At 47.2% G+C, this 14,644-nt stretch overlaps 1 protein-coding gene and 1 long non-coding RNA gene across 5 annotated transcripts in view; one reads left to right on the top strand and one right to left on the bottom strand.

Moving 5' to 3' along the window:
* The window catches only part of SCARA3 (scavenger receptor class A member 3), a 76,331-nt gene that overhangs the window by 30,254 nt on the left and 31,433 nt on the right, over window positions 1-14,644 (top strand). For all 4 annotated transcript variants that reach the window (XR_013363131.1, XR_013363130.1, XM_077868744.1 and 1 more), the window contains one exon: window positions 294-1,337. Coding sequence is in view for 2 of the 4 variants with exons in the window: in XM_077868744.1 (XP_077724870.1) it covers window positions 294-1,337 (1,044 nt within the window). In the remaining 2 variants the exon portion in view is untranslated. The remainder of the gene's footprint in view (window positions 1-293; window positions 1,338-14,644) is intronic.
* Window positions 675-14,466, bottom strand: LOC144295991 (uncharacterized). The gene is made up of 2 exons (XR_013363132.1): window positions 11,906-14,466; window positions 675-4,533 (listed from the first exon to the last, which is right to left on the bottom strand). It is a non-coding gene; the product is annotated as an uncharacterized LOC144295991 (long non-coding RNA).

Below are 14,644 nucleotides of genomic sequence, written 5' to 3'. Positions count from 1 at the left end.
GGTGGTCCTTGGCACCTTCAAAGAGTTATGAAGATATATTCTCGAGAATTTGGTGGCAAGATGGAAAAAATATCCCAAATTTTACATTTCGGGTCATAGTAAAGATATTTGGTAAAAAATAATATTTCAGAGAGATGGTAAGGCTTTTCCAAAAAGGATTTCCTAGCAGACTTAGGATAGGAAGAGGGATTGGGAAGCCACTTGACAATTCATTATGTTCTGAAATATGTAAAGAAGCAACTTTTGTCCCATGAGCCTTCAGCAACTCAAACTGTTGTCCCTTTCTCCTGAAGATCTGAAAGCCCCAAACAACTGTTCTTTCTGCCATGAGGCTGGGCAGCTGGAGAAGGAGATCAGAAAACTGCAGGAAGAGCTGGAGGGAATTCAGAAGATGCTTCTGGCCCAGGAGGTCCAGCTGGACCAGACCTCTCAGACCCATGAGCTGCTCTCCACCACCAGCAGTCAAATCTCCCAGGAGATGGGCAATTGTTCCTTCTCCATCCACCAGGTCAACCAGTCCCTGGGGCTGTTTCTCGCCCAGGTGAGAGGCTGGCAGGCCACCACAGCTGGCCTGGACCTCTCTCTGAAGGACCTCACCCAGGACTGCTATGATGTCAAGGCTACAGTCCACCAGATCAACTTCACTGTGGGGCAGACTTCAGAGTGGATCCATGGGATCCGGCGAAAGACTGATGAGGAGACCCTGACCCTCCAGAAGATTGTCACCGACTGGCAAAACTACACCCGGCTCTTCAGCAACCTGCGCACCACCTCAGCCAAGACTGGAGAAGCCGTCAAGAACATCCAGGCCATCCTGGGGGTCTCCTCGCAACGCATCAGTCAGAATGCCGAGAGCATGCATGACCTGGTGCTGCAGGTCATGGGCCTGCAGCTGCAGCTGGATAACATCTCGTCCTTCCTGGATGACCACGAGGAGAATATGCACGATCTGCAGTACCACACTCGCTATGCCCAGAACCGCACGGTGGAGAGGTTCGAGACGCTAGAAGGACGCATGGCTTCACATGAGATCGAGATCGGCACCATCTTCACCAACATCAATGCCACCGACAACCATGTGCACAGCATGCTCAAGTACCTGGATGATGTGAGGCTCTCTTGCACGCTAGGCTTCCACACACACGCCGAGGAGCTCTACTACCTGAACAAGTCCGTCTCCCTCATGCTGGGCACCACGGACCTGCTCCGGGAGCGCTTCAGTCTGCTCAGTGCACGGCTGGACTTCAACGTCCGCAACCTCTCCATGATCGTGGAGGAGATGAAGGCTGTGGACACGCAGCATGGAGAAATCCTTCGCAACGTCACCATCCTTAGAGGTAAGGGCCAGACCTCGGCCACACCTGCTACAGAGCTCCCAGAGGACCGTGGTGATCTTGCCCGACACAGAAATACCTGGTTTCAGGCAAAAGTCCTGGTAGGCTCATACAATCCTGTCGCAAATGCCTAAGGCAACTGGAAGCTTTAAAAAACACAGTAGCCCCCTTTATCTGTGGTTTCAATTTTCTCCTAGTGAAGTATAGTCAGAAGGTCAATGGTAGCCTAACGTATGTCACAACGCCTTTGTCCTTCACCTCACTTCATCTCACCTCTTAGGCATTTTATCACCTCATGTCATCACAAGAAGGGCAGATGCAGTGTGATAGATATTTAGAGAGAGAGAGACAACATTCATATAATGCCTAATTTATAAATAAACTTTATCACAGGGAAGTATCTATAGGAAAAAACAGGCTATATATGGGGGTCTTAGAACGTATCCACCAGGAATAAGGGAGAACTACTGTACTTATAGACCTCTTTTGTAAAGATGCTATGGCTCCTAACTTTGCCTGCCATGCAAATCTGGATTTTCATATGTCAATTTGTGTGATTGGGTCCACACAGAGAAATAGGGAGACCTCGTCTTGGAAACTCTTTTATCTCATTTTCTCCCTTCCCACTCCATCACTGGTGCACTCAGCCATCTGCCCCTCAGATGCCCATCACTCTGAGGCTCTCTTCTCCTCTCACCTCACCCCTGCCTTAGATAGGGTTCACCAGAAAAACAGAACCAATAAGAGAGAGAGAAATTATTTTAAAAATTGGCTCATGTAATTATGGAGGCTGGCAAGTCCATAATCTGCTCAGCTGATGTTCTAGTTTGAGTTGGAAGACCAGAAGCTACTGTAGAACAGTAAGAGATGATGGGTCAGTTCGAAAGTGACCAGGCAGGAGAATTCTCTCTTACATAGGGGAGGGTCAGCCTTTTATTCTATTGTGGTCTTCACTGATCAGATGAGGCCCACCACACTGGGAAGAGCAATGTGCTTTACTCAGTACCAATTTAAATGTTAATTCCATCTATAAACGCCCCTACAGACACATCCAGAATAATGTTTGGCCAAATGTCTGGCCATTCTGTGGTCCAGTCAAGTTGACACATAAAATTAACCATCATAAGTCAACTGGGCATCCATACACATCTCTTTAACTCCTATTTAATTCCCAAATGAAGATCATAACAAGGCTACAATTCTCCCTAATGCTCATGATGCGAGTATCCTGTGTACAACCAAAGCCACACTAACCCCTTCCCCAGAAGAGAAGGTAAAGTCCTTGAGAGCTATTTACTCTTCCCTTTAATATCTCATAATTTAAATACTATGATATAAAGTTAACAATATTAAAACACTGTGATATGAAGTCAATATATTTTATGTTTTGTTACATGATAAGAGGGTAAGAGAGGGAAGAAAGTGAAGATATTTACTGTATATATATTTATATATTTATAACACATCAAGGAGGAAATACTCTTGACAAGTACAGTCCTTATTTTTGTAATGTAACGGGTCACATGGTCATAGCTGGTATGTATAACTACCTTCTTCCACTGCCCATCTGCATTTTCTTTGCCCTTGGCAAGCACCTTAGCTAGTTGTTAGTTATTCTTTACCTGGTAGGGTGATCCAAACCTTCATTCCTGGAGGGCCATTACTAGTCCTTCCTACATTGGATTGGGATGTTGTAGTTTTCCACTGAATTTATTTCAGGGCATGGTAGCACCGAGAGACACCCTGTAGGATCTTCTGAATTTCAGACATGCTCTCCCTAACCTCTATTGTAGAGTAGTGTTTCTTCTTGGTAGTCAGGATCAGTCATCTCAATCAGCACAATAACTTCTTTGCCTATTAATTCAGAGGCATGAGAAGCCCAAAGTGACCAGGCAGCGGTCTTAATTTGCAGTTCAATGGAGTCATTGTTGTATCCCCTGGCAGAAACATTCCTTCCTTTGGAGCTAAGATCTCTAAGCCAGCATAGCATAAGGTTGTGGGAATAAGGAGCAAACATTTTGCTAGTGGGCCGCTAGGGGTGATAGTGGCTGATGTCTTTCCCATCTCCAATCCTTGATCCCAGGACCAGTGAATCCTGGCTATCAGCCGAACAGCACTATACACACTGGACACTGATTCAGGCCACATACAACCATGCAAGATATTGCCACCTAGCTAGCACTGGAACTGAGTTTTCAAAAGGCCATTTCAATCTCTGTAAAGCAAGCTGTTTCAAGATGGGGGGGGACCATGATAACACCAGTGAATTCCGTGATCATGGGCCCGTTGTTGCACTTCGTTTGCTGTGAAGTGATTTCCTTGATCATGAGCAATGCTGTGTTGGAAAACCATGGAATACCATGATGATGGATAATGCATTCTCCATGGTATTTTCTGGCTCAAGCATTTCTTGCAAGGCGGGCAAATGTGTATCCAGAGTAAGTTTCTATTCCAGCAAGAACAAAACACTGCTCCTTCCATGACAGAAAAGGTCCAGTTAATTAACCTGCTACGAGGTAGCTGGCTTATGACCCTGTGGAATGGTACCATATTGGGGATTTGCTGGTGGTCTCTGTTGTTGGAAGATTAGGCACTGGGCAGTAGCCATAGCTTTGGCCTTGGAGACTGGAAGTCCATGTTGCTGACCCCATGCACAAATTCCATCTCTGCCAGTATGGCCACTTTGTTCATGAGCCCATTGGGCGATGACAGGGGTGGCTGGAGAAGAAGACTGACTGGTATCCTACAGAATAGGTCATGCTATCCACTTGACTATTAGAATCCTCCTCTGCTCAGCTCCCCCTTTGGAGAACATTCATAAGACACAAATATCTTCAAATTTTTTTGCCTCTTCAGAGAGGACTATTCACACACCTCTTCCCCAAATTTTCTTGTAACCAGTTTTCCAATTGTGTTTCTTATGAGTCCCTGACTATCTAGCCAAACCATTGGCCAGACTCCATGAATCAAGTTATAATCACATGTGTGACCATTCTTCTTCCAAGCAAGCACAACAGCCAGGTACACTGCTGGAAGTTCTGCCCACTGGGAAGATTGTGAGTCACCTCTGTCCTTCAGGGTTGTCCTGAAGAGAGACTGATGTTGCAGCTGTCCACTTTCAAAGTGATTCTTGCATATCCTAGGCCAGAATCTTCTCTTCTTCTGTCAGCTGGTCGGAACTCCCCATAATAGGTGCAGGCTGGGAGAGAGAAGGTAGTATAGTAGGAGTGAGGACCATGGGTATTTGGGCCACTTTATCCTATAACTTACTTATGCCTTCAGGGCCAGCTCAGGCCTGATTACATATACCACTTCCATTTGAGGATGGAATGTGACTCTGTGTGCCCAGCTTTAGAGGTTGGTGGGTCAGAAAGTACCCAGTTTAAGATGGGCAGCTCAGGTCCCATGGTAATTTGGTGGCCAATGGCTAGCATCTAGTCTTTACGTAAGCCCTATAAAAATCCAAGAGCTGTTTCTCAAGAGGAGAGTAGTTAAACACAGGATGGCCTGGCTTTGCTTCAAAATCCCAAGGGTCTATAGTGCAGTTAGCTTATAGGGGCCTGCCAAAGTTCCCAAACAGCATCCCTATCTGCCATTGCCATTTTAAGCATCATTGGATCTGCTAGATCATATGGCCCAAGTGGCAAAGCCACTTACACAGCAGCCTGGATCTGTTGAAGAGGCTTTTCTTGTTCTGGGCACTCAAACCCAGCAACTTTGCAGGTCACTCAGTAAATGGGTCAGAGTAACACAGCCAAGTGAGGAATATATATATGTTGTCTCCAAAATCCAAAGAGGCCCACAAAGTGTGCCTCTTTTTTAATTGTAGGGGCCAAATAAAACAGCTTATTCTTCACCTTAGAACGGGTATCTTAACATGCCCACATCACTGGACTACTAGAAATTTCATTGAGGTAGAAGGGCCTTGAATATTTGTCATATTTATCACCCCCGACACCGCCGACACATAAATGTCTACAAATAGAGAGCTGCTACTTACCTCCTCACTAAATTCAATCCATATAATACCATCAATTTGTGGGCCAGAGTGATATCTGGTGGGAGAGAAAGGAGATCAAGTTCTCTGTGAACTGACGTATGATATAGAGCTGGAGCATTGAGATGCCCTGAGGCAGGGCAGTGAAGGTGTATTGCTGGTCTTGCCAGATTGAAACAACCTCCTGGTAGGCCTTATGAACAGGTGGGGACAAAAAGCATTTGCCAAATCAATAGCTGCATACCTGGGGATGTGTTAATTTTCCCAAGCAATGAAAGTGTATCTGATAGAGCAGCCACTGTTGGAGTCACAACCTGGTTAATCTTACAGAAATCCATTGTCATTCTCCAAGGTCCACCTGTCCTCTGCACAGGCCAGATAGGCAATTTCAAGTTCTTAATGGGGCACTAATCTCTTCAGTCCCTCCAGGAATGCGAGATTGCTTTTGGTTTACTATTTTCATAGGTAGAAGCAGTGCTTCTGGGCCTTCTCCACCATAATTTCCCTTACTCCATACATAGATCAGGGAACCCACATGAGATTCCTCCAGATTTTCAGTATGTCTATTCCAATTACACATTCCAGAACTGGGGAAACAACCCAGGGTGGATTCAGGGATCCACTGGGCCTCCTGTGAGATGGACCTGAGTTAAAACCCTATTGATCACCTGACCTCCATAAGGCCCTACTCTGATTAGAGAACCACAGTGTTGTTTGGGTCTCCAGAATCAGTGCCCATTCAGAGCCAGTGTCTAGTAGTCCCTCAAAGGGCTGATTATTTCCTTTTTCCCCATAGGTCCCTTTAGGGAAGGCTGGAGAAATTAGCAGTATAAATATTTGGTAGTATCCTGGGGTCCTTCCTCATGGGTACCCAGCTTCCCCTTCATTTAAGGGAGTCTGGGTTTGTAAATTGGCTCAAGTCTGAGAAATGATTGAGGAGCCATGACTGCTTTTATAATTCTAGACTTTTGTTCACTTGACCTAGAACTTCTCTGCTTATACAGAGCAAGTAAGAATTTGTTAGGCTTCCTACCTATTTCACTTCCAGGCACATCATGACCACATAGCTAACACCACAGGTCTGTGCATGTCAGCCTATTCCGATCACTGCATTGACCCTGCTGTCCATTATGGTATCCATGCTGTCCTTGCCTTAGGCAGTTGAATGCCACCTTTGGGTATCCACCACCCCAGGATCCAATTACTCTCACTGTGGTTGGGTTTCCCAGTTCAGTGACTGTGGTTCCCCCTGTAAGGTCTGGCCTACAAAGAATGATCACAGAACTCTTCAAGGATTCAAAGACTCTGTTCACAGATTTATTTCTCACAGTCATGGTAAGAGGCATGTCTTCTGGACCTTCCCAAGGTGGGTGAGTGGGTCTCAGATGACAAACACACTCCAACATCCCACCTTCCCTGTTTTTGAATCCCTTTCTTACATGAAATCAAGGACAGCCAGAATTTCATACTCATTCACTGTAGGTCAAACTTGGGCCTATGTTTTAGCCAACCCACCAAACAAACTACTAACAAACTGTTAGACCCTTTCTAACTCCCCAAGATGTAACATTAAATAGAAAGATCTGCTTAGTTAGCCCATAGAAATAAATTCTGTCTAATGCAATTTTAATGTTTCTTCCACCATTATCCCACATCTTTTGTATCCATTATCACAAATACTTCCCAGATTGCTATCTGTATGAATTAGAAAAAACTCAGGTAGTTCTTTTGGAGTATAGGGCACCTCCTCATAGGTCATACTTTGTACCTCACCTTTAGGGTCCTGCTGAGAACTGAGTCTAGTTATATGTCTAGAAGCAAAGAGGAGTGGTGGGGCTGGATCCTCAGGGGAATCAGCATTGTCTTGCTTGGCAGTGCCTTAGAGGAGGCCACTGCCCTCTTCTCAGGCAATGCAAGCTTCAGACAGGAGTTGAGAGGCCCCCTTTTTATAAGATTTATTTATTTATTGTTTTAGAGAGAGAGTGAGAGAGCAAGTGTGGGGTAGGGAGGGGCAGAGGGAGAGGAGAGAGAGAATCTCAGACTCCTCCCTGAATGTGGAGCCTGATACAGAGCTTGATCTCACCACCCTGAGATCAAGACTTGAGCTGAAATCAAGAGTCAGATGCCTAACTGACTGAGCCACCCAGGTGCCCCAAGGAGGCAATTCTGCTGGGGGTGGAGAAACAGCTTCCACTGTCAAAGATAACTCATCAGAATTTAGGGGTCCATCAAGATCTTCCCGCATATCCCCATTCCAACTTACAGGATCCCATTCCTTCCCAGTCAACACCTTTACTTTAATAGTAGATACCCTGGAAAGCTGGAAATTCAGTCTGCATTGCAATTCAGCCAGTCACAGGTTGAGGTTGTAAGTTAGATATTCAGCAGTCTTATCCCTATGGCTGCAGGAGATATGAGCAAAATTAGAAGCTTGCAGTTCATTTATATGACACTTGAGCTGGGAATTTGAATCACCAAGCTCAACTTTTTCTTTCCCCACTTTGTCCAGTAACTTTAGGAGCAACCAATCTCATTATACTTGTTATTCTGACAAAATAAATGTTCGAAAGTATCATACACATGGTCACCCAGATCCTTGCCTCTCATGAGTGGTTGATGAGAAGTCCCCAGTACGTTCCATATCTCTATTGTCAGTCAGATCATGCCTTGGACTCTTAGGCTCTTTTTACTACTAGAAATAAAGTCATTAGCATCTTTAAATCTTAGATCAGAGAGTCAACTGCAGAAACCCTAGATCAACTTAGAAAATTCATCTTTAAAATTCTGTTCCTTTAGAATCATTCTTGGTACCAAAATTTATATTAATTCAGGGTTCTCCAGAGAACAGAACCAACAAACAGTATATATATCTTGTGTCCATTAGGATCTCTGAAAAGAGAGATTGATTGATTTACTATAACAAATTGAAGGAGTTGGCTCAAACATTATAGAAGCCAGTAAAGCCCAAGATCTGCAGGGTGAGTCAGCAAGCAGGAGAGCCAATGTTTATTTCGTCTGAGTCCAAAAGTCTGAGACCTGAGGAAGCTGATGCTGTAGTTGCAGTCTGAAGGCTGGCAGGCTCAAGATCCAGGAAGAACCAATATTTCAGTTCAAACCCAAAGGTAGGTAAGAGCTGACGTACCAGTTTGAAGCAGTCAGGCAGGAGGACTTCCCTTTTAGCCTTTTTATTCTATTAAGGCCTTCGATCGAATGAGGCCCAACCGCATTGGGGATTTATTCAGTCTACTGATTCAAATATTAAGTTCATCCAAAAAACCCTCATAGGCATACCCTGAATAATGTTTGACCAAATATCTGGGCATCCCATGGCCCAGTCAAGTTGACACATGAAATTAATCATCAGAGTTGAGAAAGAAAGAGGAATAAGTCAGACATAGCAGGGTCAGCAGGGATGAGCAGAAGAGTTCTAGGTGGAGGGAGCAATACATACCAAGATCCTGGGGAAAGCATATGGCATACACATTATCTCCTTTCATTCCCAGGAGCCCTGAAATTGTGAACCCAAAAAGCCTACAGTTGAAGTACTGGATATTGGGATCCCTGGGTGGCGCAGAGGTTTGGCGCCTGCCTTTGGCCCAGGGCGCGATCCTGGAGACCCGGGATCGAATCCCACGTCGGGCTCCCGGTGCATGGAGCCTGCTTCTTCCTCTGCCTATGTCTCTGCCTCTCTCTCTCTGTGTGTGACTATCATAAATAAATAAAGAAAAAAATATTAAAAAAAAAAAAAAAAAAATGAAGTACTGGATATTACATGGAGGTCTAGCCAAGCTCACACAGGTATCAAGAATGGACACAGGATTCAGATTTGAGGAAGTTCAGATCCAAAGTTGCAAGCTGCCTTGAATGGCCTTCTCCAAGGACATAAAACCCTGTCCCTCTAAAAGCATCTGAGCAAATGCAACGTGCTCCTTGGTGACAGTGCAGGCTGCTCGGTGTAGTTGCTGTGGTCTAGTCCTGTCTACTAGCCATCAATTTCCCCAGCAAGAGGCTGGCCTCCTCTTCCCTTTGGGGTACCTCCATCCCCAGCTTACCCCTAGATTCCATATCAAAGGTGGGTTCCCTTGCCCACTCCTTCAATTTACTTGAAATGCTCTATGGCTTCTGCTTATGAGAACTTCATTACAAAATAAGCCCTGTATTAGCTGCTCAGGTTGCTGTTACAAAGTACCAAAGACCAGGAGGCTTAAAGAACAGAAATGTACTGTCTCACAGCTCTGGAGGCCAGAAGTCTGAGATTGAAGTGTCAGCAGGGTTGATTCCTTCTGAGGGCTCTGAGGCTCTGTTCCAAGCCTTGGTTTATAGATGGCTCTGGCTTCTCCTTGTCTCTTCATCTCCTCTTTGTGCGTGTCTGTCTCTGTATCTAGTTTCCCCTTTTCATAAGGACACCAGTCATATCGGATTCGGGGTTACCTAGTGGCCACATTTGAAATTGATTCTATGAAGATCCTGTCCCCAAGGAACGTCATATTCCAAGGTATTAGGGGTTAGGACTTCAGAATATGAATTTTGAGGGGACACGATTCAATCCCTAACAAATACTATTACTTTTTCATCCTACTCCTTCACAGCAGTATTCCCAACAGTTTTTCTCTTGGAAAATAGTCCAAAAGACTCCTAATCAGGATTCCTTTATACTAGGAATCTGGACGGCTACACTCAGGCTCCCTGGGCCCTTCCCAAGGAAACGTAGGTCTTTGTGGGAAGAATATTCAACCTGAAAATATAACCAGTCTTGGCTCTAGATAATATAATTAGTTAGCCACCGAGATCTGGCAGTTCCAGAATTTATGCTTCACATTTGAGGGGCCAAACATCTGGGCCTACTAACCTAGGGAGCTCTAAGGTGGAAGGAAGGAGGACCCCACAACCCCAGACAGCTCTGTTCTCTCTGCAGAACACAGACTTGGAACCAACCTCTCTGATTCTCTATTTTGCTTTAACCATTTAATCTCAAACCTATATTGCCTTTATTTTATATCATTGAGCATTTCTACTGCCACTAGGGTTAATTTTTTTTTTTTACTTAATCTAAATTGATGGTGTTGGGTGGGGGTAGGTCTTGTTTACCTGTTGTCCTATTTTTGCAACAAACCCAGGTACCAAGTGTTTCTTGGGTAACTGAAGCCTCCCCACAGTATTTCACCTAAAATATGTATCTCTAGGATACATGCTCTAGGATGCATTTTTCCAGCAAAGACATTACTAGGTAGTTCTCACAGTTCATTCTCTGGTAATTTTGTATTTTTGTGGCATTGAGCCTAAGAACAAATGAAATATAAAGCTTTCCCAATGACAAAGCCCATTCATGCACTTTATTTCATTTCAGCTACACAACTACCTTAGCATAGTAGACAAGGCAGTTGGTGTCTTTATTTTACAGAAAGGTGACCTGAGACTGGGGAAGGTTAAGCCATGAACTCAAGGTCACACTATGATTTTAAATTCTGACCCCTTGTTGTGCCTCTAAGATGCACACATCCAGAGCATGAGTTTGCAGATACCAAAAAGGACTTCCACTCAGGTCCTGCCTAGGTGTAGGGTATGGGGCAGAATGGAAAAGGGAGACATGATATTCAAAGTCTTGGAGGGGAACCTCATTCTAAAAGCCTACAGGAGTCATGGGAATTTATATTTGTCAGTGTGGAAGATGTTGACTGAGGGCTGGACTCTTAAACTACATGGGAAAGAAGTCTGACTTCTAATTTGCTGATTCTTTAGGCAGAATCTTTTAATCTTCTTAAGCCTCCATTTTTTATTTTTGTTCTTTATCTGAAAGTGGAAGGATAAGACCAGCTGTTCTTTGAGAACTCCTTCAGCTCCATTTGCTCAACAGAAAGCCTGGGATACTTCCATAGTGTTTGTGCCTCTCATAGGATAGTTCTCTTCCTACTCTGTAGGATGATTTCTGTGTGTATGATAGACAGTGTCTATGCTAAGAATGTTACTTGAGAATTGGAGACAGGAAACCATCATTGCTTATTAGCCATGTGACCTTGGACAAGGCTCTTGGCTACTTTCAATTCATTTTCCTCATCCACAAATAGGAATATTAATACCTACCTTGCTTGTATCCCATATCATTGTCAATAATGGGTATGAACAATGGACAAAGAAGCTGAGAAGCCAGAGAGAAGTTTTTGCAAAATGTAAAAGGGTGTCCTAATTTCAGGGGTGATTCCAAATCTAATTTGCTTGATGATGGGCTCCTTGTCTCACTCACCAAGTACCCAGCAGAGTGCCTGCCCTTGGAAGGCACTCAGGAAACATTTGCTCAGTGAATGCATAATGAAAGCATAAACAAAGCTAGAGACTGAGGGTGGGCAAGAAAGGTGACACTTGGCCTATTTCTTTTTTCTCTTTGAAAGAGACAGGCCACGTGCTTGAGGAGGGAAGGGCAGAGGGAGAGAGAGAATCTTAAGCAGGCTCCAAGCCCAGTACAGAGCCCCACGTGGGGCTCGATCTCACCACTCTAAGATCATGAGCTGGATGCCTAACCAACTGAGCCACCCGGGTGCCCTAACACTTGGCCTATTTTTGACGCCCTTGTACTTACAGTACATGGTCCTGGAGGACTGTTTACTAGGGCGCTGCCACCTTGTCATTCTTGAACTCCAATTCTTGTCTCTCCAGCACCGCTGAATGAAGCTGAGTGCTCTGTTCGACTTCTCTGCCCTGTGTCCTTACAGCAAACACACGCACAGTCTCCTTCCTCCTGAATCTTGGCAGCCCTGCACTCCAGCCCCAGCGAAGCTGCCGAAAGCCTGCCCCACTTCCCAGCCTGACAGCTGCAGCCTTCTCTCTGGCTTCCCAGCTTCTCTGCCCAAACTAATCACTAATCGACAGATCCCTTGAGAAGAAAAGTGGCAAAGAATGCCAGGCTTTAAGGAGTCTCCCTTCTCCCTGTGATTTTGGTTGATTCCGGCCTTTGATCTCTCTTCAAAGCCATCAGAAGGATGTCTTGCTACTTTATCTGATGATTCCGATTGTTCTCAGTGGGAAGTTTGGTCGCTGGGGTCTAGCACGTCACGGAAGTAGAAGTCCATTGTCATTTTTCCCCAGGTTCCTCAGGCAACAACAGCCGGTATCGGTATCGACAGTCCCTGACCCAGGCCAACATATTCACTGAATAGAGTAACCCTGAGGTGCCAGGAAGGACAAAGACTTCCCCAGCCATCCGGTTTGTGAATACCAGAGCTGAGACCCAAACCCGGGTCCCCCCACCCCTTTGGCCAGGCTAGCGTACCTTCCATGGCACCAGTCTTCTGAGAGGCGCCCCTTCTGTTTCTATTTCTTTCCATCCTTGCCAGCTGGCCTGCTGCTTTGGTTCGTGAGCAGACCATGGGCCCCTCCTGCCCACGCACCACCCCACCCCTGGGTGGGCAGTGTTGGGTGCTGACAGACTTGGTGCTTCTGCTCACATACACCCCTCCACTACCTCCTCCCATTCCCTGTGCACACCAGGGGGAGACCACCTACTTGTCCCAGACATGCAGTCAGTTGTGGCTCTACCCTAATGGGCCAGGATGGCCTAATTATAGTCTCTGGCTTCCTGAGTAATTATGGGCCTCCCCAGAACTGCAGGGTACTCCGTGCCTCTCCCCCAACTCAGCCATCGCTGCTCAGTGTCCCCCCACAGCCCAGAGCACGATTCAGCCCTCCCCTCCTTCGTCCTTAGCCCTACCGATACCAAGATCTGATTATGGGCTGTGTCAGGGGCACCCTGTCCCGCAGAGTGCCTGGGTCAGCCTCTGTCCACATTCCTGGCTCCAAAGCTAACCACTAAACTACGGTTGTTTACTTCCTCCCAGGCTAGACCCAGGTCCCGCCGGCCCTCCCCTCCGACAGCATGATTCATGGCCAGCCCAGGAGGGACCTGCAGAGGCTCAGCTCACCTTCGGGTTCCCCTTCCCCACTCCGTGTGGACCCTCCCTCTCCTCTGGGCAGCACTAGGCAGGAGGCCCTGGCCGTCAGAGGCCAAGAGGGGCTGGAGGTGGGGGGAAAGGAGCCCAGAGCCCTGGCCACAGTGTGATGAGGACCAGAAGAAGCAGGGTAGGGGGAAGGAGCCTGGGTTTCTGAGCTTCAGGCCTGGCTTTGAATCTGGTCTCTCCCCCTTACAGTTAGTTGATGATCTTGGGCAAGCTGCCACCCTCTGCACCACCGTTCCTCCTCTGTAGAATGGGCCAACAATCTCCGTGTGTGGCGTTGACATGGGAGAGACTCAGTAGACACCTGTTCCCTGCTTTCATTGCCCTATCCTTCTCCAAGAGGAGGCAGGTCACAGAGCAGTCAGAGAGGGAGCCCGGGGCTGGATGGCACAGGTATGCCACCACGGGGCAGGCTCCAACCACCGGCCCCTGATGTGGGCTGTGAGGGAGGCCTTGTTAGTAGCCCCAGAGGAGGCCACACCCCGCCCCCAGTGTCCTCAAGGTGACTGTCTAGGACCTCCCTCTGTGTTCTCAGAGATGTGGTGGGTGGTGGCAGCCAGAACTGGGGGTACGGAGAGGGAGGTCTCTCTTTTCCTCTGAAGTCCTCCTTCCACTCATGCTGGAGGCTGCTGCCTCCTGGGGCAATGAGGTGGGCAGTGTGACCCAGGCTTCTGTATGCACCTTTCCCCGGGCATGTGGGCGCCCAGCCTTACCCATCCAGGGAAGCCGCCAAGAGCTTCCCCAGGAAGAGGCACCTGCAAGGACTGGAGGGGGGCACAGAAGAGAGGGCCTTTACCCCCTGCCTTCTCTCCCTTGCTACCGGCATAGAGGCCCTTAGCAGTCCTCGCAGTCAGCTGCTGCACCCGGTGGGCAAGAGAGGGGTGGGCACCTGATGAAGACAGTGGCACGGGAGAGAGTGAGGGGGCCCTGCTGGACCTGGGGGCTGCTCAGAGCAGGGTCACCTTGTCAAGATGAGATGACTTCTCATGCTTTTCCTGAGTCGAGGTTGGAGATGGGGACGGTGGACACATCCGTGCAGGGAACAATGTTAGAAGCTGCGGAAGTAGGTGTAAGGAGAGAGCTGGAGAACCGGGCAGAGGGTGAGCCCAAGGAAGCAGGCCGAGGAGGCAGGAGGAGAGGGGTAGCGAAGCGACAGGGGCCCTTCGGAACTGTCAAGTGCAACTCTCCATTTCATGAATGAGACATGAGCTCCAGCGTGGGCAGGAGCCCAGCCAGCACTGCTCCAGGGCCCTCTGACGCCCAGGCACCCAGCAAGCCTCCAGGGGCCTCTCCACCTCTGAATGGCTCTGCTTTTCCAACCTCAGCTGGCTCGGGCGCCAAGGCCAGAGCTGGGGTGAAGACCGGTG

The sequence above is a fragment of the Canis aureus genome, chromosome 24, assembly GCF_053574225.1.
Source record: "Canis aureus isolate CA01 chromosome 24, VMU_Caureus_v.1.0, whole genome shotgun sequence".
In the NCBI taxonomy this organism is placed as follows: Eukaryota; Metazoa; Chordata; class Mammalia; order Carnivora; family Canidae; genus Canis; species Canis aureus.
Note: the sequence above shows the minus strand (reverse complement) of the source record. Positions and strands in the feature narration are given on the sequence as shown.